General features: G+C 41.0%; 1 protein-coding gene across 2 annotated transcripts in view; it reads left to right on the top strand.

Moving 5' to 3' along the window:
- Nucleotides 1-23,450, top strand: part of ZSWIM8 (zinc finger SWIM-type containing 8) — a 279,619-nt gene extending 256,169 nt beyond the window's left edge. Inside the window, exons 23-26 of one of the 2 annotated variants that reach the window (XM_030203397.1) lie at nt 16,785-16,958; nt 18,371-18,490; nt 19,600-19,748; nt 22,433-23,450. In XM_030203397.1, coding sequence (XP_030059257.1) covers nt 16,785-16,958; nt 18,371-18,490; nt 19,600-19,748; nt 22,433-22,636 — 647 coding nt within the window. In that variant the 3' untranslated portion in view covers nt 22,637-23,450. Of the gene's footprint in view, nt 1-16,784; nt 16,959-18,370; nt 18,491-19,569; nt 19,749-22,432 lie in introns of both variants that reach the window. The other variant, XM_030203396.1, reaches the window with a different exon arrangement.
- Nucleotides 23,451-23,914: the final 464 nt, after the last annotated feature.

Raw genomic sequence — 23,914 nt, 5'->3', positions numbered from 1 at the left:
CTGGTAAAATAATAACATGCGCAAATCATATAATCTGCCTCAGTTGGACTACTATTCGATTCTGCATGCTATTGTTATACTAGCCATTCAGATTGCTTAATGTATGTTTTGTTAAGCTGTGCTTCCATCACCAAATCAGCCATCCTACTTTTATTGACTCCTGATGCAGGCTGTCTAGCTGAAATACGGTGACCATGTTGGGCCATTCAAACAAAGGCTGTTCTGTTAGATTGCTCATTTCTTGATGTGTGTTTTTCTCCACAGCTAGAATATTGGGATTCATGCGTAGGTACATAAAATAAGAAAAGCCATACTGGGTCAGACCAGTGGTCCATCTAGCCCAGTATCCTGTTGCCAACAGTGGCCAATCCAAGTCACAAGTACCTGGTAGAAACCCAAATAGTAGCAACTTACATACTACCAAGCCCAGGGCAAGCAGTGGCTTTTCCATCTCAATAGCAGACTATGGACTTTTCCTCCAAAAACTAATCCAAACCTTTTTTAAACCCAGATACACTAACCGCTGTTACCACATTCTCTGGCAACGAGTTCCAGACCTTAACTATTTGTAGAATGAAAAACATTTCCACCTATATGTTTTAAAAGAATTTCCATGTAACTTCATTGACTCTCCCCTAGTCTTGTTCTTTTTGAAAAAGTAAACAATCGATTCACTTCTACTTGCTCTAAACTACTCAGGATTTTGTAGACCTCCAATCATATCATTCCTCAGCCTTCTCTTTTCCAGGCTGAAGAGCTCTAACCTCTTTAGCCTTTCTTCATATGAGTGGAGTTCCATCCCTTTAATCATTTTGGTCACTCTTCTTTGAACCTTTTCTAATCCCTCTATATCTTTTTTGAGATACAGCAACTAAAATTGAACATAGTTCTCAAGTTGAGGTCACACCATGTAGCTATACAGAGGCATTATAGTATTCTTGGTCTTATTTGCCAACCCTTTACTAATAATTCCTAACATCCTGTTTGGGTTTTTTGCCATTGCCACACACTAGGCAGAAGATTTCAGCTTATTGTCTATATCTTTTTCTTGGGTGCTGACTCCAAAATGAACCCTAACAAAAAAAACAGCACCACGGACCTTTAAAAATGGAACACAGTTCTTTAATGAATGAGCCTTGACAAAAAGACCCGACACGGGCTGTGTTTCGGTGACTAGCACCCGCGTCAGGGATCACAGTGATGACATGGAAAACTTGGGGAATAACTCGAATATATTCCTCTACAATATATTATTCCTTACCTCACGTCCGTTTGGATACAGAAAGTGAAAGTGCCTTGTTGCTTTGTAGCTTTTACTATATGAGACGTGGGGTAAGGAATAATATATTGTAGAGGAATATATTCGAGTTATTCCCCAAGTTTTCCACGTCATCACTGTGACCCCTGACGCAGGTGCTAGTCACCGAAACACGGCCTGTGTCGGGTCTTTTTGTCAAGGCTCATTCATTAAAGAACTATGTTCCGTTTTTAAAGGCCCATGGTGCTGTTTTTTTTGTTTGGATTTTAGTTTGTACTTCATTCCCTCTCTTTTGTTATATCCAAAGTGAACCCTAGCATAAGGTAACTATGGTTTGGATTATTTTTCCCAATGTGCATCACTTTGCATTTGTCCAATTTCCTAAGGTTTTCCTGCAATTTTTCACAATCCGCATGTGTTTTAACAACCTTGAATAGTTTTGTGTCCTCTGCAAATTTAATCACCTCACTTGTCATTCTGATTTCCAGATCATTTATAAATACGTTAAATAGCACCAGTCCAAGTACAGATCCTTGCAGCACTCAACTACCCTTCCTCCATTGAGAAAAGTGGCCATTTAACCCTACCCTCTGTGCTCTGTCCAATAACCAATTCCTAATCCACAACAGAACATTGCCTCCTGTCCCATGACTATTTAATTTTATCAGGAGTCTTTCATGAGGAACTTTATCAAAAGCTTTCTGAAAATCAAGATAAACTGAACCAGCTCACCTTTATTGACATGTTTATTCACGCCTTCAAAGAAATGAAGCAAATTGGTGAGGCAAGACTTCCCTTGGCTGAATGCATGCTGACTCTGTTCATGTGCTCCATAATTTTATTCTTTATAATAGTTTCTACAATTTTGCCCAGCACTGATGTCAGGCTTACTGGTCTGTAATTTCCCGGATTACCCCTGGAACCCTTTTAAAAAATCAACATTACATTGGCCACCCTCCAGTCTTCAGGTACTATGGACGATTTTAACAACAGGTTACAGATCATTAACAGCAGATGATCAATTTTGTGTTTGAGTTCTTTTAGTACCTAGAGTGCATGCCATCTTGGCCAGGTGATTTACTACTCTCTAACTTGTCAATTTGGCTCAATATGAGGCATATTTTCAAAGCACTTAGCCTTCCAAAGTTCCATAGAAACCTATGGAAATTTGGAAGGCTAAGTGCTTTGAAAATGAGCCCCTCGGTCTTCCAGGTTCACTTAAATTTCTTTCAGTTCCTCCGCATCATCACCCTTGAAAACTATTTCTGGTACAGGTGAATCTCTTACATGTTCTTCTGTAAAGAGTGAAGCAAAGAATCTCTACTATGGCCTTGTCCTCTCTGAGTTGTGGAGTAACCTAATAGTTAGTACAGTGGACTTTGATCCTATGGAACTGGGTTTGATTCCCACTGCAGGTCTTTGTGACTCTGGGCAATCGCTTAACCTCCATTGTCCCAGGTACAAAATAAGTACCTGTATATAATGTGTAAACCGCTTTGATTGTAACCGCAGAAAGACAGTATATCAAGTCCCATCCCCTTTCCTTTCCCCTTTTGCTCCTTCATGATCTAATGGTCCCATGGATTCCCTCACAGGCTTTCTGCTTCTGATGTACCTGAAACAGTTCTTGTGAGTTTTTGCCTGTTTGTCAAGTTTCTCTTCATATTCTGTTTTCACCTTCTTTATCAGTGCTTTGCATTTGCATCTAACTTGCCAGTGCTTACTGTCAGTAAACCAACAATTCCTCTTTTAACCCCAATCTTTAAATCACCAAAACACAGAGCAAAGTAAATGTTCACCTACCCAGAGAAATGTCCTTTTCTCTCATAACTTCTCAGGACTTGCAAAAAAGGTTCTAAATAAAGTAAAAATAAAAGTGGGGTCAAGGGGCCTCCCTTTCTCATACCCTTCCCAATTGAAAATGTGTCTGCTATCATGTCATTATCCAAAATAATAGTCCGGGGTCCATCATAAAGAGTACATACTGCATCCAGATAGATTCTCTGGAAGTCAAATTGGTCCAATATATGAAAAAAGACACCAAATCTAATGCTTTCTCAGTGTCACAACGCACAATCAATGCTGGAAGCATAGGCGGTCGGTGGCCCCACTGTTTGGGGAGGCTAAAGGGGGCGGGGTTGGGGGTGGGGCCAGGGGTGGAGCTTAAATCCATAATTGTCTGATAACACACAGAAAAAAAATAAATAAATAAAAGTCACAATTAATACCTTTTATTAAATTTAGATATTAGATATGTATCATATGTCAAAGAATAAAGTGGTTGCTCAACTGCAAAACACTATGCACAACTTTGTGCAAAAACACACTCAGAACCTTACTGTACCATAAATATTACACTGGGCAGAACCTAATACACCAATATACCACCCATACGGAAAATGCAGACAGTCAACAATATGAAACAAGGGATCATATCATCACAATTCTCATGTAGAGCCACAAAACACCCTAATCCATGTTTAATGTGGGATAAAATGCCATAAATAAGTAAATAAATATAAACTTTTAATGTTGAGCACCTGATTCTCAAAGTGGACATATTCCAAACACTATAATGAAAATAAAACGATCTTTTCTACCTTTGTTGTCTGGTTGTCCGATTCTGCTGCTATCTGTTCTCAGTGCAGGTCAGGAAGTCATCCTCCTTAAATATCTCCCTGGCAACCCAGCCAACCCCCCCTCCCCCTGCTCTCCCAGCAGTAAGGTAAACAAACCATAAACCAATTTCTACAATTGGTTACACAAGGCTAGAGGGCTTTCACTGCAGCTCCTGCTGTGAAGATGGAGGTAAATCAACAATTTAAACCCCTCAGAGCACAGCAGGGGAGGCTTAGCCTGTCCAAGCCTCTTATACCGGGCGCCTATGGCTGGAAGTCATGCCACAAATAATTTACAGAAAAGACCACTAATTATTTCTCAAACATAATATTTTTGTGGATCATCAGACGGTAGGTAACCAGAATCAGCACAAGGATTTTATAGTCACACCTCTTTCCTTATCGGTCCTTTTTTTTTCTTACGTCTTTCAATTATTCTTATTTAATTAGTTTCTTCCAGTCAAAAGCCTTGTACTAATTTTTTTTATTACATTTGTACCCCGCGTTTTCCCACTCATAGCAGGCTCAATGCGGCTTACATATTATATGCAGGTACTTATTTGTACCTGGGGCAATGGAGGGTTATGTGAATTGCCCAGAGTCACAAGGAGCTGCCTGTGCCTGCAGTGGGAATTGAACCCAGTTCCCCAGGACCAAAGTCCACCACTCTAACCACTAGGCCACTCGTCCTAATACAAATTTACAAACATTAAAGGCAGCATAACATGACGTACAATGGCCACCTGATCAGTATGTATCCACCTAGGTAAAATGTCACCCAGTCTTAAAGCCAACACCTTAGCAAAGATTTTTAAATCTACATTTAATAGAGATATTTGCTGGTAAGAGGACACTAAAGTCTGGTCTTTCCCATGCTTAGGTATAAGAGTAATAAGGGCTTGATTAACTTCTGGCAGGAATGCACCTCTGTTAACTACTTGAGTAAAAATAAGCCTCTAAAGGACTACTTAATCTATTCCCCATCTGATCCTGCTGTTTTACATAATTTTAAAGAGCAAATTATTGTCTAAATTCCTGAGCTCACAATTGGGCTATTTAGGTACTGAATGCCATTTTAGGTAATCCCAGTTCCCTCAAAGTTAACCCTCCCTGCCTCCTTAGGAGGTGGCGTGATATCACTGTACAATTTTTGAAAAAAAAAATGCATGATTTCTCCTTTCCGTGAATCAACCAAGCTAAGTGTCTCCCAGATTTATTACCAAACTCATTAAGTTTGTATTTATAATACATGTTACTCATTTTTTGCTCTGTCATGTAAGAGAGAATTTAATGCCTCCTGCACTACTAACATACTGTCCTTATTGACTTGTGTGGGGCAAGATTGAAATTGCCTACATTCCCTAGCAAATCTCTTTCCAATTTTAATAAAATTTTATTTTGATCCCTCTTTTTCTTTGCATATAAACAGTGATGTCTCCGCGCAGCACTGTCTTCACTGCTTGCCAAAATAGTAATGGATGCTGCATATGACACCCATTTGCTTAATCTTCCTCCCAATGTATAAGAACATAGGGATGGAAATGGGAATCTTAATAAAAACATTTTGGGAAAGCCCACCTGATTATGCAAAAAATCTGGATTTTTTAAAACTCTAGCCACAAGTGTGAGTGGTCTGAAATTATTACCGGTCTTACGTCTGCCCTAAGGATATGATCAAACGTGCATGAGCCACATGAGTAAATTCAGAATCAAAGGGGTGCAGAGTCCTTCATGTATCAACAACATCCAGAGTACCACAGAGGTGATGTAACCCTTTAGTGTATTGAATCTTTTCCAGGGAGGCTGGTGTCCTATCTACAGCTGGATCCATGACCATGTTAAAATCCCCAAAGAGCAGCAGTGCATAATCTCCCATGGTCAGACAGATATTAATTATCTGCACTAAAAAAAAAAAGTATGATCGACAATGAACATTAGCCAAAATCATCTTAGTACCCTGACAAGTTAACAGTAGGGGTAGGGGGGTGGTGAACCCAGGCTCCTTGAGCTCAAACCAGTTATTGGTCACTGGCAGAACCAGGAACAAAAATAATGAAAACCAAAACCACATCAGTAAAATCCAAATAGTTTCCTGCTGTCCAGTGATATTGCAACAACAGTACTTCTATGACTCCGATCCAACTAAAGGTTTTGGGGAGTCAATATATAATGCCTTCACCCTCCAGTAAGGTGAAAAGGGAGTGCGGCAGCTCAGGTGTTCAGGCTGGAAAAAGCACATGGCAAGGCCGGCACTGCATGCAAAGCTCCTTTATGGCAGATGCACAGTGAAAGCCATCATAAAATGAATGTTCTTGCCTGCAAGTTTGGCCAAACAACTCCAAAAGCACATCCTGGAACGAGAGTATCCGCTTATTCTGGTAAGCAAGAGAGTTCTGCTTTCTGTAAGCTTGCTTAATAGCCACCTAATGTGCATGATTTAGAACTTTTGCAATTACAATTCAAGGTCAGGAATTAGTGTCCCTTTCCGGACCCAGTTGATGAGCTTGCTCCACATAAAGGGCACCCAAATGATTAGGTAAGGAAAGTTCCTGCAGAAGCCAACCTTCTAAAAACCTCAGCAGCTCTGCATCTGTGATGAATTTCAGGAGGCCAGACAGTCTGATATTGCTCCTAAGGGAATGATTCTCTTCTCTAAATCCTCCAGTTTCACCTTTTATGTCCTCCAATTGTTTCTGCAGAGAATGAAGCTGAGTACGTAATTTGAGAGCTTATCTTCTGTGCCAGACACCCGTCTCTCCATTTTGTTGACACATGAAAAGTGCTCCAATAGCATGTTAGATAAGGTGTTAATCTGTGCAGATAAATTCTCCAGTTTGGTAGCTAGAGCTCTCTGCACTGCCAAGGTAAGTTGTCGCAATTGTATCTCCCTGAATCTATTTTGACATCTCGTGGATCTCCACCATCTTTGCATCCGTTAGACATGAAGTCTTTTCCGTTTTGAGGGGGGGGGGGGGTTAGCAGCTATATCTGGATTAGATTCGAAAAGAAACTTATCCATTAAATACTAGGCTTCAAAATCTGTGCAGCCCCATATTTGTAAGGAATGTTATATTGCCAGATGGGGGAAGATGGCCTGGGCAGCCCCAAGAGCTCCAGAAAAATGTTGCTGCTCGGGCTCAGCTCATCATGTGACCTCACTACCAAAGTTTAACCACAGTCATCTTCTTCTATTGTACCCCAGGAAGGGGATGAGATGATTGAAGTTCAACCAAAGGAATGGATTTCTTTTCATAGGATGACGGAGGTTGCGTTGAGGAGAATATAGATAGTTTCAGTATAGGACCAGTTGGTGAAACTAGGGGGTATGAATGTTTCAGGAGGTCTTTGATCAGTAATTTTTTGGAGTTGGGGGTTGTCTCTCCAATTTTAAAGAAATTGTAATGCATCCTATTTTTAAAAACCTTACTGGAGGTAGGTTTCCAAATTTTCTTTTATTAAAATTGAGAGGGTTGTATTTGGGAAATTGTTAGAATACATTGAGGAGAGTGGTTTTGTGATTATTAGTAGGAAGTTTTAGTACAGAAATGCTATTGGTGTCTATTATGGATAAGCTACATCAAAGTTTGGATTCTGGCATACAGTACTGTGAAAAGTTTGCCCCCTCCTGAACTCCACCATTACTGCTCATATGACACACCAAATGGGTTCTGATCGTTAAACAAAGTGAAATATTAGTAGTCAGCTAATTCTTCTGACGTCTACCTCTTTTTTGTAACATTTGAGGGAAAGCAGCTATTTGGACACCAATTAGATAAACATCAAAGATACTATGAAAGATGAAAAAATGGTTTTACTCCAGATAAGCCAAAATGGCGTGTTCTGTCTTTAAATTCCAACCAGGAAATTTAAAGAGGGACAAGTTTTCACCTTGAGATGAATAGTTTTTTCCCTGTTCTAATTTGTAACAAATTGTTCAACCAATTACCCCCCTCCCCCCCCCACCCAAAATCTAATACCAGTGCCAAAGTTCATGTGCCCATTTTAGGAAGAAAATTAAAAAAATCCCCACCATGTCTGAGACAACTCAGTTTGGACATTAGAGTTTCCAAGCTTTTTTTTTTTGTCCTTGGGAGTGCATGGCAAGTAAATCTTCTTCAAAATGCAGTTTGTCTGTTGTAACTTTTTTAGATTTTAAAATAACATGGGCTATAACTTTTAAATATATATAAAGAATCTGGCTAAGTACTTCAACGAAAAAATAGTAAAACTACGCAACACGCTACCCCAAGACAACACTGACATCAAAAACTTCCTCGACAGACTGGACCCATCCATGGGAGAATACCCAGCCGACTGCATTTGGCTGAACTTCGCCCCCCTTACTGTTGACGTAGTAACACAGGCGCTCAGTAGGTTCACCAATAATCACTGCAAACTTGACACCTGTTCCAACTACCTACTGAAATTTGCCCCGACCGCTTCATAGTAGATCTCACATCCCACCTAAACTACATGCTCCAGCAAGGTCTCTTCCCGAAAGACCATGGCAATATTCTACTCACCCCGATCCCAAAAGACACCATGAAAAAAACAAATGAAATCACCAACTACCGACCAGTAGCATCCATTCCGCCGTCAATCAAAATGATGGAAAGCATGGTGGCCAAACAACTTACAGACTACATAAACAAATTCTACATGAATCACAATCAGGCTTTCGCCCATTACAAAGCACAGAAACAGTACTACTCACTCTCCTAGCCAAATTCAAGCAGCAAATAGCAATAGGTAACAACATCCTCCTCCTCCAATTTGACATGTCCAGTGCATTTGACATGGTAAACCATAACATATTACTGAGATTGCTCGACAAGTTCGGGATTGGAGGCAACATACTCAGATGAATCGAAGCTTTCCTAACCACAAGAACATATCAAGTAAAGTCAAAAGCATATCATCATCATGGAAAGCAGACTGTGGAGTACCACAAGGATCACGTCTATCGCCGATCCTCTTCAACCTAATGATGACCCCACTAGCTAAGACCTTATCCAACCAAGGCCTTAACCCTTTCATCTATGCTGCTGATGTTACTATATACCGTGTTTTTCAGACTATAAGACGCACCGGACCATAAGACGCAGCTAGGTTTTAGAGGAGGGAAATAGGAAAAAAAATTTGCTTTTTCCCGCCTCTAAAACCTAGGTGCTCCGGTGCGTCTTGTCCGAATCCCTCCCTCCAAGTTCGGGATCGCCCTCAGGGTTACCTCCTCCCCCCTCCCCGTCCCTGTCACCACCTCTCCCCTTACTCACGTGATCTTCCCTGGTGGTCTAGTGACGTCGGGGCAGGAAAGAGGCCCCTCTTTCCTGCCCAGCGCGCTGCTCTCCATCCTCTTGTATGCATTGCTGCCTATCGGTCTCGGCGAGATTCAAAATGGCCGCCAAGAATTGAAGTCTCGACGGCCATTTTGAATCTCGCCGAGACCGTCAGGCTGCATACAGGAGGATGGAGAGCAGCACGCTGGGCAGGAAAGAGGGGGCTCTTTCCTGCCCCGACGTCACTAGACCACCAGGGAAGATCGCGTGAGTAAGGGGAGAAGTGGTGACAGGGCCGGGGGGAGGGTGATCCCGAACTCGGAGGGCGGGCGGCCTGCCAGCCAGCCAGCCAAATCTCTACCTTCGGACTATAAGACGCACCCCCCCATTTTCATGAGCCCACAGATATGGTCTTCCTGCAAATCTATGATCAGACTAAAGAAGTTGTCATTTCCAACATCAGACTCCTCTATCTACGGTTACCATGATTGGGGCAAAAAAGCTGCCACTGCTATCTTTCCCTCCTAGCCCCAGTCATGCTAAAACTGTGATCAAGCCATGTGGCTCTACCCAATATTAGAGCACTGGCACACAGTGTCCTGGTATGATAAGTCACCCCTGTTTGCCAGTTGTCAAAGTAGTGGACAGATCAGATTCATGAAGCAGCATGATTTTATAGTCATATGAATCTCCCCTTCCCCCCCCCCCCCCCCCAACACACATAAAAGAAGGAACCTATAAGGCTAGGAATTACGCAAGTCCCAAGGCATACACCTGAGGCTAGTGGTCTGATTTTAAGCTTTTTAAATTCATTTATTTAGGGGTCCTTTTATAAAGGCACGCTGAAAATGGATTGCGGTAGTGTAGGCACAGGTTTGGGGCGCGCGCTGATCCATTTTTTAGCGCGCTTGTAATAAAGGCCTGGGGGGAGGGGGTTGCTGAAAGTGGATGTGCGGCAAAATCAAAATTGCCGTGCGTCCATTTTGGGTCTGACACCTTATCGCCAGCCATAGACCTAGCGGTAAAGAATCTGGGTGGTAATGACCTACGCACGTCCGTTACGCACGCCTGAAAATAAAAAAATATTTTTCAGACACGCGTCACTTAGTTTCTTATTAACAAACACCTGCCCACTCCCCTCCCATTGTCCAGATCTGCTACTATCTGTGCAAGCTGTTGACGAGGTAACATGCTCCCTCCCCTGCCTTTGCATCAGTCACTGCCCTTGAGTTTTTTGTGCTTTCCACCTACTTAGAAAGGGGTCCCATGTTTGTCTGTAAGATGCAATGCATTCCATTAAACAGATATCAAGTAGTTTTTGTAGCATCACTTCTTTATCAGGGTAGCATGCTCATTTCCAAAATTTAGGAATAATATTACAGATTTAAAAAAAAAAAAAACATGAGCTAATAAATTGCTCCATCCCCCACCCCTTTGCAGTCCGTGATGTTTAGAAGATAGTTGGATGACACAGTAATCTCTAATGCAATTACCTACAGAATCATACATCACAACATTTGCCATACTCATGTACCCCAGGACATTCCCATCAGATGTGAATAAAACTACTCTCTCCCCCACACCCCTTCCAACATATACCATCACCCTACCTATACCACACCTTTAATGTGATGCAGTGTAATATACATGCAATAAAGTAATTTATATCCTGTTTCTTGTAGTTGTGCTGAAATTCTGGAAAACTGTATTGTGAAAAATATTCTTATATTCAGTTGATCTGTCTCATCCCAAATACCTTGTCTATCCCTTAATGAAAGCTCCCTCTTGCTCTCCTTGAAGGGTCAGAATTGTATAAAATGTTGATAAATTGTTTTTGGTATAAAGTCTTTTTGCCTAATCTGTATTTGTGTGTATTTACTGTAGTTTGACTTTGGTGCCCATGTGCACAGTGCATTATTTGTTGTATGTCTCCCCACACAAATGTGTTTTTTTTTACCTGCATTGCATTTCTGATCCTATCCTGGTTTGTAACTCCACTGCAGAAGTGGACTGGTAGTCCTGTTTTCCTTAGGAAAATTTTAAAGATAAAAATAAGCTTTATCAGTCTGAATTAAAAATAAAAATGGAGCCATCTGGCAGCTCATCTTGCAGCATGTGTCTGCTGTCTGTAGTATGAGAAGCTTCCAGATGAGATGAAAGGAAGAATATTGTAATTATTTAGCACCTGTAGGGTTCCTTGGAGCAAAAGAGTAAAGTGGCTTGCCCAGAATAACAGGAAGACAATTTTAAGTTGCATATCAACCACTCAACATTGTATGCTTGATGTGTATCCCCAAATGAAATAAATTCTAACCGTCATTTAGCTGGAAATTTGCGTATTGTGACCTATTAGACTAGCATGAGAATTATCCAAACGTAATAAGGTCCATTAGATTTTGAGAACACAAAGATCCCTTCTGCTCACGTTTGAGCAAGGCGCCTGTGGCCTTGAACTCATGTACCGCAAAAGCTCTAGTAAAATATCACAGTCTGTGTGGAGGGCTGGTTTTTCCAGGAGCAAGAACTCTGCATAACTACAAATAAGAGTGCAGATATTGCAGAAAATGAGCTCAATTTATTTATGTTTATTTATTTATTAGGATTTCTTTACTGCTTTTTTAAAAAAATAAATGTTAAATACATTTCACAAGTATCCACTTAGACATAGAAAACAAGTAAGGCAACTACAATAGAAAGCAGAGATTAACATAAGAAAATTGCAGCTTTAAGGGTTCTCTCATTCGACCACAAATAAAAGGGGGGTGGGGTGGAGAACTATTAAACAAGAATAAGTCAGGACCAATCCTAAATCAATATCTGTATGAATGATTTTGAGTGGCAAAATCCTCAAATTAACATATTAAAACAACAAAGACACACAGCGTCTTAAACTGAAGACATTTCTTGTCTGAAAGGTTTGTCAACTAAATTCTCTGACACTGCTGAGCTCAGCGTTATCAGAAGCTTTAATGAATTTGAGGATTTTGTCACTTTTATACGGGTGTATGTTTTAGATTGGTCCTCCCCTATCTTTTTCTCTTGACTTGGGACATTTCACGTTAGGGAATATCATCTTCTGCTTTTGCTGTATAGTATGCTGCATTATAATGCCAACACAATATGCAATAAAACATTATAATAGACACCATAGGGTGTGAGCAAAGATAGAACATTTAGATAGATAAAGTAGAAACCGAGAAAACGACAGCAAACGAAAATGGCAGCAAATAAAGGCCATGAGGCCCATCCATATCATCTGCTATCTCTTCCTCTACTTAAGAGATCCCACAGATGCCTGTACCATGTTTTCTTGAATTCAGATACAGTCCTTGTCTCCTCCACCAGAAAGTCATTCCACGCATCCACTCTTTCCGTGAAGAAGTATTTACTTTTAAGTCTGTCCACCTTCAGCTTCATTTTATGCCACCTCATTCCAGAGCTTCCTTTCGGTTGAGAGATCTGCCTCCTGTACGTTTATGCACTCGAGGTATTAAATGTCTCAACCATATCTCCTCTCTCTCGTCTTTTATTCCAAAGTATACATATTGAGGTGTATGAGTGTCTCTATAAGCTTTACGATGAAGACATCTGACTGTTTTAATAGCCGCCCTCTGACCTGACTCCTGGTTATATCTTTTTGAAGGTGCAGTCTCTATAATTGTATACAGTACTCTAAGTGGGGCCTCACCAGAGCCTTATACAGAGGCACAGTCACCTCCTTTTTCCTACTGTCTATTCTTCTTTCTTATGCACACAAGTATCTTTCTGGTTTTGGCCGTCACCCTTTCTACCTGTTTGGCCCCACCTTAAGATAATCAGAAACAATAACCCCCCCCCCCCCCAAAGTCTTAATTCTTATTTCGAGCACATAAGTACTCCCCCCCCCCACCCCCTCCTCAATATAGTACCGCTCCCTTAGGTTTCTGGAGCCCAAGTGCATGATCCTGTATTTTTAGCATTAACTCTTAGTTGCCAATTTCTGGACCATTCTTCTAGTCTTGCTAGGTCCCTCTTCATGCTATCCACATCAGGGGTGTCTATTCTATTATAGAGTTTTTACTCCTGCTGGAATTGTGCGCCAAAAGAATTAAAATTCCGTGCAAAAAAATTCAAAATTCTGTGCACAAAGTTTGCAAAATTCTGCGTGCAAATTTTCAAATTTTTTTGCAGCCCCCTCCCTCCACCCACAGTCAATTGGAGCTAGTGCAAACCCATTGTAGTCGGACCAGTGTATAGTGCATTACGTTTATCTAGTCTTGAACCACTGTGACAAGACTTGCCTTCTCAATGTATGTCACAAATGATAGAAGCAGCTCATGATTTTGATTTGGGGATCAGTGTAAGCGTTGAGTCTAGCTGTATTCCAGGGTTCCTGACTCGTGATTTGAGGGGGAGTTCATGTTTCCCAGGAGTGATTTCAATGTCAGGTATGTGACCACTTATGTTAGGGACCCACAGAAGCTATGTTTTACTTGGGTTCAGGCTAAGTTTGTTTTTAGCCCGTTCTTGAATTGCTGTTAAGCAGCTATTCAGTTTATTCAGGGCAGTGGGTAAGTCGGGTTCAGTGAGTATGACTAGCTGCATGTTGTCTGCGTAGATGCAAAATTGAATGTCCATCGACATGTTTATAATGCATCATATAACAAAGATTAAGGGAAGCAGAGTATAATTAGATTAACTGGTAAAAAAGGCATATGAGAATAAATCCTGAATTTGAGGATAGGATAGCCAAGTGTCCTGTTTTCTACAGGGTAGTCCTGATTTTTCTTAAGAAGGACACAGGACTATTTCTTTAAAAATTTGTTTCAATGTTATACATGACATGCACGAGACGATTTAGATACCAGTGCCAGAAATGGTATTCGAAGCTGATGAGTCAGAGAAACTTAATGAATTCTCTGTAAACCTGGAGGATGTAATGGGGCAGTTCTACAAACTGAAGAGTAGCAAATCTCCTGGACCGGATGGTATTCATCCCAGCGTACTGATAGAATTGAAAAATGAGCTTGCGGAACTATTGTTAGTAATATGTAATTTATCCTTAAAATTGAGCGTGGTACCGGAAGATTGGAAGGTGGCCAATATAACGCCGATTTTTTAAAAAGGTTCCAGAGGAGATCTGGGAAATTATAGACCGGTGAGTCTGACGTTGGTGCCAGGCAAAATAGTAGAGACTATTATTAAGAACAAAATTACAGAGCATATTCAAAAGCATGGATTAATGAGACAAAGTCAACATGAATTTAGTGACAGGAAATCTTGCCTCACCAATCTACTACATTTCTTAGAAGGGGTGAACAAACATGTGGATAAAGGTGAGCCGGTTGATATTGTGTATCTGGATTTTCAGAAGGCGTTTGACAAAGTACCTCATGAAAGACTCCAGAGGAAATTGGAGGTAGTGTTCTATTGTGGATTAAAAACTGGTTAAAAAAATAGAAAACAGAGAGTAGGGTTAAATGGTCAGTATTTTCAATGAAGAAGAGTAGTTAATGGGGTTCCCCAGGTGTCTGTGCTGGGACCGCTGCTTTTTAACATATTTATAAGTGACCTAGAGATGGGAGTAACTAGTGAGGTAATTAAATTTGCCAATTACACAAAGTTATTCAAAGTTGTTAAATCGTGGGAGAATTGTGAAAAATTACAAGAGGACCTTACGAGACTGGGCTTCTTAATGGCAGATGACGTTTAATGTGAGCAAGTGCAAAGTGATGCATGTTGGAAAGAGGAACCCAAATTATAGCTACGCCATGCAAGGTCCAACTTTAGGAGTCACGGACCAAGAAAGGGATTTAGGTGTCGTCGTTGATAATACGTTGAAACCTTCTGCTCAGTGTGCTGCTGCGGCTAAGAAAGCAAATAGAATGTAAGATATTATTAGGAAAGGAATGGAAAACAAAAATGAGGATGTTATAATGCCTTTGTATCGCTCCATGGTGCGACCGCACCTCGAATATTGTGTTCAGTTCTGGTCGCCGTATCTCAAAAAAGATATAATGGAATTAGAAAAGGTGCTGAGAAGGGCGACGAAAATGGTAAAGGGGATGGGATGACTTCCCTATGAGGAAAGGCTAAAGCGGCTAGGGCTCTTCAGCTTGGAGAAAAGGCGGCTGAGGGGAGATATGATAGAGGTCTATAAAATAATGAGTGGAGTAGAACGGGTAGATGTGAAGCGTCTGTTTATGCTTTCCAAAAATACTAGGACTAAGGGGCATGCGATGAAGCTACAATGTAGTAATTTAAAACGAATCAAAGAAAATTTTTCTTAACTCAACGTGTAATTAAACTCTGGAATTCGTTGCCAGAGAATGTGGTAACAGCAGTTAGCTTAGCGGAGTTTTAAAAAGGTTTGAATGGCTTCCTAAAGGAAAAGTCCATAGACCATTATTAAATTGGACTTGGGGAAAATCCACTATTTCTGGGATAAGCAGTATAAAATGTTTTGTACTTTTTTGGAATCTTGCCAGGTATTTGTGACCTGGATTGGCCACTGTTGGAAACAGGATCCTGAGCTTGATGGACCTTTGGTCTCCCAGTATGGCAATACTTATGTACTTATGTAAATTTAAGAAAAGGAGAGTGCAGATGGAGTGGTGTATAATTCCCTCTGCTCATCCTTCCTTCTGCTTTGCTATTCCTGTCTCCCATTTTTTTCTGCTACTTCTAGGTTGCTCTCCACCCACCAGGTTCTCTCTCCTTTCTTTCCCTCAGGCATCTCTCCATCTCCCACTTCCTTAAATTCACATCCACATCATCTGTTCCTCACACACCCACAAGATCCACTTTACCTCTCCTTGACTTGATTTCTCTCTGTCCCACCTTTCCTTCCCCCTTATGATTTTCACCAGCTCTCCTCTCTACCATTTCTCCTTAGATTCCTGTCTCCCACTTCTCTGATCTGCTTCTCTGTTGGGGCTTAGTACTGTGAGAACAGTAGTATCAGGATGGGGCAAGGGTGAATTAATGTGCCCCATTCTTCAGCTGCTCATCCCTACCATGTTACATAGGGTGTTAGAAAAATTGCCTTGGAGAGCTAAGGTGCATGCTGTGTCAGCTCTGTTGCTGTTTCTTTTACTGATTTGACTGCCAGAGAGGCAGGGAAGTAGCAAAAGGTCATTCCTTTAAAATGTGGTCATGTGTTTTCTAGTACTGTTACCCAAGGATCTCCTACAGTCTGAAGATGCTTCAGTGGTCACTGGCAAAACTTGTGTGCTGTGTTTATGCAGTCTGCATATCTTTTTAGCAGAATCAGAATGTTTCACATTCATCTCATACTATTAGGGGTGGGAGAACAAGTGTTTAAAATGCCAGCTACTTTAATTTGCATTTAACCTTTGCAGCTGTAGGAATTCTACTATTGTCCCCTGTCTGTCACTTCTGGTTTTATGCTTTTGCTGTCTTTTTTTTTTTTTTACTTCAGATTTTGATTTTTTAAACTTCAAATTGTTATGTTTCTCAGTGTTTGAAAGCTCCCCCCCCTTAAACAGATTTACAGGAGCTGCTATTGCCAGTCTTCCTTATTGAAGCCTTGTCTGAAGTGGGTCTGTGCTAGTACCTTTAATAGGGGCTGGGCGGTTAAGCAGCAGGAAGTGCACATCTTTCTATCTTAACACTGCTCTTTCTTGATTCCAGTAGGGAGTGTCCATGCAGGAACAACATTCCCAGCAATTCAGGGAGCTTCTTTGACCACACTGACCCCGCAGCCCAATTCCCTTGTGACAGGGGGCTTTCCTTCAGAAGATGAGCAGCACAGTCAGCCAGTGAGCCCCCAGGGTCTGCACTACCTCCACTCTGCCTACCGAGTTGGTAAGGATGATCTCTCTCTTTTTTTTTTTTTTTTTTTAATTTATAGAAGTCTTTATTAAGTATTGAGAGACATAACATAAAAAAAAAACAACAAGTCACAAACAGCTACTTAAGTACAATACAACAAAGGAGGAACAAAACCGCCGATAAACACTAACAATAAGCGTTTAACTCTCAAACCAAAGACACTAAATGCACATGTACTTCTAATATTTCTGACCAGGATGATCTCTCTTTTAAGGATTAGATAAAATTAAGTCATACTGAATTCTTGGGTCATAGGGAAGTAGGTTGACCTGGTCCTCCAGGATGATAGCAGCTATAGATAACTAAATCTAGACAAACCTTTTTATTTTTTTTTGTTCAGTAGCCTGTGTTGTTGCTACTATTACTTACCAGTTCTTTAGCACTTCTAGATGGACATAGTGCTGTACACACATCACAAACAGGATGAATAAGAGATTTAAGGAGTTTCATTTATTGTGGGAATGATGAAACAACATGGGTAAGCAGTTGATTGAAGGGTTAAGAATTAAAAGCAGCTTCAATAAGGTGGGCTTTGACCTGGGTTTGAATAACGCGAGAGGCGGAGCATGACGTACTGACTCAGGAAGTCTATTCCAGTCATACAATGCAGCAAGGTGGAAAGGAGAGCATGGTGGTGGTGGAAGAGAACGGTACAGATAAGTGGTTTACCTGATGAATGGAGTTCCCAGGGAGGGCTGTAGGAAGAGAGAGATACCAAGGAGCTGTGCTACTCATAGTGAACTCTAAATTGGCTTTAGAAATTCTAGACTAAATGTAGATGGGGGTAAGTTATGCTGAAATATTGGAAAAAGTAACAGTTGCTATTGCATGGTGATAACACTCACTTGTACAGTAAACTTAATTGGCTACTTGTCTAAAGACATCTTACTTACCTGTGGTTTCTTAGGTTCATAGTAATAGGCTAAACATTTAACCTGGGACCTCTTATGATCTTGATATAGATTTCAGGAGCCTCATGTTTCTGTACTGTCGCCATTTTCTGTGGTAGCTCTTGCTTTCTCATTACCCTGAAATGGTTACAGCAGATGCTATTAGTCTGTCTCTGTCAAACTTGGAGAGACTGACTAAGGGTTGAGGGGAAAAACCACCAATGTTGACATGGTATTATTAAATGCTTTATGGCATCCCAAGAAGCTGCTTAAGGTTCAGATAGGCCTAGCCCTCTTCATACCTTTAATAGTTAGCCAAGTCCTCTTTATGTGGTCCCCAACCATCACAAACTTCTCTTGCAGCTGGAGAGAGGAAAGACTAATAAATCTTGCTGATCAAGGTTGTGTTGTCATAATTCATCCACATGGGTGATGATCTCTCTTCCTACATGAATGAGATATGATTTCCATTTCTGTGTTGCTGCTTTCTCATAGGGATGTTGGCTTTGGAGATGCTTGGGCGGAGAGCCCACAATGACCATCCCAACAACTTTTCCCGAAGTCCTCCATACACAGAGGATGTGAAATGGCTCTTGGGATTAGCTGCCAAATTGGGTAAGGGGTGCTCTCTCTCGCATGCATGTATGCTGTGCACACAAAGAAGTATGTATCGTGGTGCTGTCATTTTCATTTTCCATCTCTTTTAGTAAAGTAAATTCAGATCAGTTGATGGTGTTTAATAACTGAGCAATTTGTGTCAATTTAACACTTTACTGTCTTTTTACTAAGTTGTCTTTTGAAGTTGCTTCTATAGAATTTATCTTGTCATTTACTGTGTGGACCTGATGCAGCCTGATGTGTGCAATAATCTTTATTAATTCTACATCAATAAGAGTATTCTGCAGAAGTAAAGATGATCCCAGGTTTCATCATGTATTACAAAAGATAGCAAGTTTTCAGAGTGTCATCCGTTATAAAGTGACAGCTTTACATGTTACACTATAAAATGATTTTGGAAAACAGTAACTCTGTGGTTATATTAAAAACATATGGTCTCCATCTTAAGTCCCACCCCATACAGCCTTCGAGTGCGGTGAGTTGCTTCATGGTGGTGAACACTTCATATAGCTCCTTCTGTTCCATATGCCTTTGCAATGTTTTATAACCAGCTGAGGTAGCAGAATAAATGGAACCTCCTCATTAACCCCAACACATTTAATAGTTATTTATAGCTCAAAAAGCTGTATAGCACCCTAAACCAGGACATTGTACCACAAATAACTTACAGCTATCATGAGTCACTTCCTGAAAGTTTACTGTCTGTGGGAAGTTAGATATACTGTATACCAGTGCTTGCTAAAGGAAATTTAAATAATTTTCTATCTCAATAGTGAGACTTAAAGTAAGGCACAGTGTTCATAGTTTGAACTGAGTAATGTTAGACCTTTGTACACATTGAATACCTAGTTGTGAGAAACTACTCTCCTGCCATAGCCATGATAGTGTCTTTGAGCCTAGCTTAAGGAAAAGCACATATATTCTTTATTAAAATGTGGTATTTTTCTGCTGCCCATATGGTTTTAGTATCAGCACTGCTTAATCAGGATATTTGCTTACGCTCAACTTCTATAGGTGGACTTCCTCCATTGCTTTTTTTTTATTAGAAATTGTTACTTTTCCATCCTTGACTACAGGTGTCAACTATGTCCATCAATTCTGTGTAGGGGCATCAAAAGGCGTGTTAAGTCCATTCGTGCTGCAGGAGATCATTATGGAGGCATTGCAAAGACTCAACCCAGCTCATGTACATAACCATTTGCGTACTCCAGCTTTCCACCAGCTCGTCCAACGCTGCCAGCAGTCTTATATGCAGGTAACGTGATGCCTGTGGTACACTTGCATGCAAATAATGCAGTGCATCCATGCATGAGAGGCAGTGTCTACTTTCAATACCTATGTACCAGTAGCACAGTGTCCCATAGTCAGTGCATGTCATGTGATTCCCATAGTCCTTTTCTCACAGTGCAGCTCATGTGGTACCCATAATCTGCTCATATACCAGTTATGTAATTCTGTCAGTCCCTACAACTCATGCAGTGCCTCAAGTCTGCAGTTTGTGTTTGGGGGCACTGGTAGTGTGCTTTTAATCAGAGGTAATATGGTGCCCATGGTCTTTTCAGCAGGTAACATAGCGCATACACATTTCATTACATGCACTCTTTGCTTTCAACCTAAAGCAGTATATTTTCAAATCTTAGTTTAAGCCAGTGGTGTGCTGGTAAATTTTTAACAGGCTGTCTCTCCAAAAAAGCAACACCCGTAGATATGTATATAACTGTATTATACATTCTATTGGTACAAATGATATATGCAGGCAGCAACCAATTTACAAATAATATTAAAATGTACAATATTCTTTACTGTAAATTCCAAATGCCCAATTGATTTTTGCCACACTCTTTAGCCAATCTATGCCAGCAGAATGCTCCACCTCAGTCACACATGCAGAACATGGACAGACCCTTAACTGATAGAAAATAGACAAAATATGGGGCCACAAGAAACATGCAGACAAAAACTGGAGACCCCCCCCCCCCCAAAGAAAGCCAGCTTATATATGCAGTGAAAATACTGGTAAAAGTAACAGAAATGTATTATCTTCCATAATCCGCTAAATACAACAATAGAAAAGATATGTTTTCAAAAAAATAAATATCCATAAGCAATATATTTCCCCCCCAAAAAGCAAACAGCCATGAGCAACATATCTCCCTTTCCTTTCCCAACCATTCATGAGCAGCATGCATGTCCCCCTTTCCATCCCCTTCTATATGCTGCATTTCTCCCTTTTCCTTTCCCTCCATATATGGCACGTTTCCCTCTCTTTTCCCTTAAGTTCTCTTCTCATCCACATGCAGCAGCTTGTCCTCTTCTTTCCCTTTCATCCACACAGCTTCTCCCCTTTCTAACCCACTCATCCATGCAGCATGTTTTTCAAATCTGCTCCCTCTCCCTGCTCCCTTCTTCCCACCTTACAAAGCCCTCCGCTCCTACCTTACACAGCCCTGGCGGTCCAGTGGTCAGCTGGGGCAGGAACGATCCTCATACACTCCTGCCCATGCAGTCTCCACTCTCCTCCATAGTCCATACTATTGAAAATGTCTGCCGTGAGTTCCTGCAGTAATCTCATGAGACTGGTGCGAGTTCCCGTGGCAGTCTCGCGAGATTGCCGAGGGAACTCACAGCAGTTTCGTGAGATTGCTGCGGGAACTCACGGCAGACATTTTCAGTAGTACGGACTATGGAGGAGAGTGGAGACTGCATGGTCAGGAGCGTATGAGGATCTCTCCTTCCCCAGCTGATGACAGTAACAACCGGCTCGCAAAATTGACCAAAAATCAACAGCCTGCTCACGTGAGCCAGTGTGAGCCAGCTCCTACACACCACTGGTTTAAGCCCTGTTCATCCCCCTACCCCACACCCTCCTTCTCAAACCATTCAGGTATTGAGCAGGTCAGACATCACATTGACGACTAAATTCTATAAATGGGCGCCGAAAAATCCCTCCGCACTAAGCGCTATTCTGTAAATGGTGCTCAAAGTTAGATGCTGTTTATAGAATACGTTTAGCGCCGGGACCCGCACCTAACTTTTGGTGTGAGGACTTACACCAGCTATACCCTGGTACCTAAATTAGATGCAGATCCCCCTTATTCTATAACAATGTTCATAAATTGCAGGAACACTCCTGGTCCGCCCATGGCCACGCCCCCTTTTTGGATCCACACGTAAAGTTTATGTGCTGATCCTAAAGCCTAAAAATGTGCATGTAAATTTTAATTAATGCCCATTAGCACTGATAATTGATCATTAGCACCCAATTATGGGTGCTAATTGACTTGTTCGATTAAATTGCCTGTGCAACTCTGAGTGCCATATATAGAATTGAGGGGTAAGTGTTACACTCTGCATGGTGCCAGCTGTGTTCTGCATACCAGAAGAGTCCCACTTTCAGTGACAGGGACTCTAGTATGGTGGAGTTGAACTCAGAAGCAGACAAAGCAGCTCATGAATGAGGTGAGAGCTTGGCAATCAATCACCTGTTTCCCAGTATTAGTCTATAGTTTCACCATCATACCTGATCAGGCATTTGCATGCAACAAGAGAATGAAAAGGATGCAAAGATCATATAGTAATGACATTTAGAATTTATACATTCTAGAGCTTGCCATATACACAGACGTGTTTGCAGTGCTGCTTTCTAAATGGAGAGAAGAGACGGAACAGAAGTGGTGATGGTGGTCGTTTGAATCACATATAAATGCAAGACCACAAAGCAGCATGGTGTACTGGTTTTACATTTGCAATTCCTAATAAAATAAAAATAAAACAGTAAAAAAAAAAATGCACCCCACAAAGTACTGTAGACAGGTAGGGAAAGCACCCGGATATAGTGAGAGAATTACTACACAGTGATTTGAGTGATGGAAAGACTGAAGCTCCAGGTACTGAGGAGTTTGTTTAATAACTGTTTTCTTTTCTTCCTCCATGCCACAGTACATCCACCACCGGTTAATACACCTAACCCCAGCTGACTACGATGACTTTGTGAATGCCATCCGCAGTGCCCGCAGCGCCTTCTGTTTGACGCCTATGGGTATGATGCAATTCAACGACATCCTGCAGAACATGAAGCGGAGCAAGCAAACCAAGGATTTGTGGCAGCGGGTCTCGCTGGAAATGGCCACCTTCTCCCCCTGACATCTCGCCACCCACCACCCTTTGCTGATCCTGCTGCACATTTCCTTTTAGTTCTGTCATTCTGATGAGGGGATTGGTTCTGATGTCAGTTGAAGTTGTCGAAAACCACTGATTTAAAGAATCTATACAGTGACATTCCTCCTCTGAAGAACAGGATTTTGCGTGTGTTTGCTTGGGTTTTCTTTCCCAGTCAGTCCTTCCAAGACTTTGCTTCTTTACACATCAGGAAATTAATAGAAACACAACTGGCCCATCTGTGTCCTTCCCACCATATTCTCTCTAACCCATGAAGTTTGTACAATGAGCATTTTCTATGGGTGTGTGTCAGTATGTGTGCGTGTGTGTATGTATGAATGTGTATGTTTAGGCTCGGTCTTTAAAAATATTTATTTTGGCATTTATAAAGATATATTTTCTTTGTACAGGCTTCTGTATTATCACATAGTTCATCTGTGTTAGAAGATACAACGGGAAGAAGTATGCATTCCCCTTCTCCCCAAGTCAGTGCTTTTGCAGCACCTCCAGGTGGGGGAGGCTAGGACTGCAGTTTAAAAAAAAAAAAAAAGGCTTCTTTCCCAGGTTACATTTCACATGTGTGGTTTGTTTTTTTTTTGTTTGTCTGAATTTCTTTCCCCTAAATGACTTATGGGAAAGATAAATGTAGATATGCGTGGAACCCCACAGGTTCAGCTGGCATCAGAGGAAACTTTTACAGTGATCCCAGTCCTGTTGGATTTTTGTGCATTGTGTAGCCCTTTCTCTTTCCCTGGGGTATTAATTTCCTATCCTTTATATTTTAGGGTCCCCCCCCCCCCCAAAGATTAAACATTGTTTTCTTTATAGCCTGTGTGTCAGAATGTGTGCTCGGTCATATACAACTTGAGGAAGAAGAGAGCTATGGGTGTAGAAAGATTTTTTTTTGTTATTTTGATAAAATGTAATTAAAATGGAACTGTTGTGCTATCACTAATGCACTGTCATAGCTTATATGAATGTTTTTTATACTCGTATATAGGTAATTATCTTCTTTGTTCTGGGAAACTAGAATTTGGGGATGCAATTTTTTAATTTCCATATTTAAACAATATTTTCACATTGCATCTTTGGGTGTGTAGCCATAGCTCATGTTAGGGAAAAATGCATGAATCCTGTAAAAAATTCAGATGCTGAAATTGGGGTAAGAGTTAAATGAGGGAAGAGTATGGGATGTCTTGTTCTCCCCATCATCTGAAGGCCAGGAAATAGGATTCAGGCTCATCACTACAAGCAGAAACCAGC

This window comes from Microcaecilia unicolor, chromosome 5, assembly GCF_901765095.1.
Source record: "Microcaecilia unicolor chromosome 5, aMicUni1.1, whole genome shotgun sequence".
Taxonomy (NCBI): Eukaryota; Metazoa; Chordata; class Amphibia; order Gymnophiona; family Siphonopidae; genus Microcaecilia; species Microcaecilia unicolor.
This window is presented reverse-complemented; position numbering and strand designations above follow the sequence as displayed.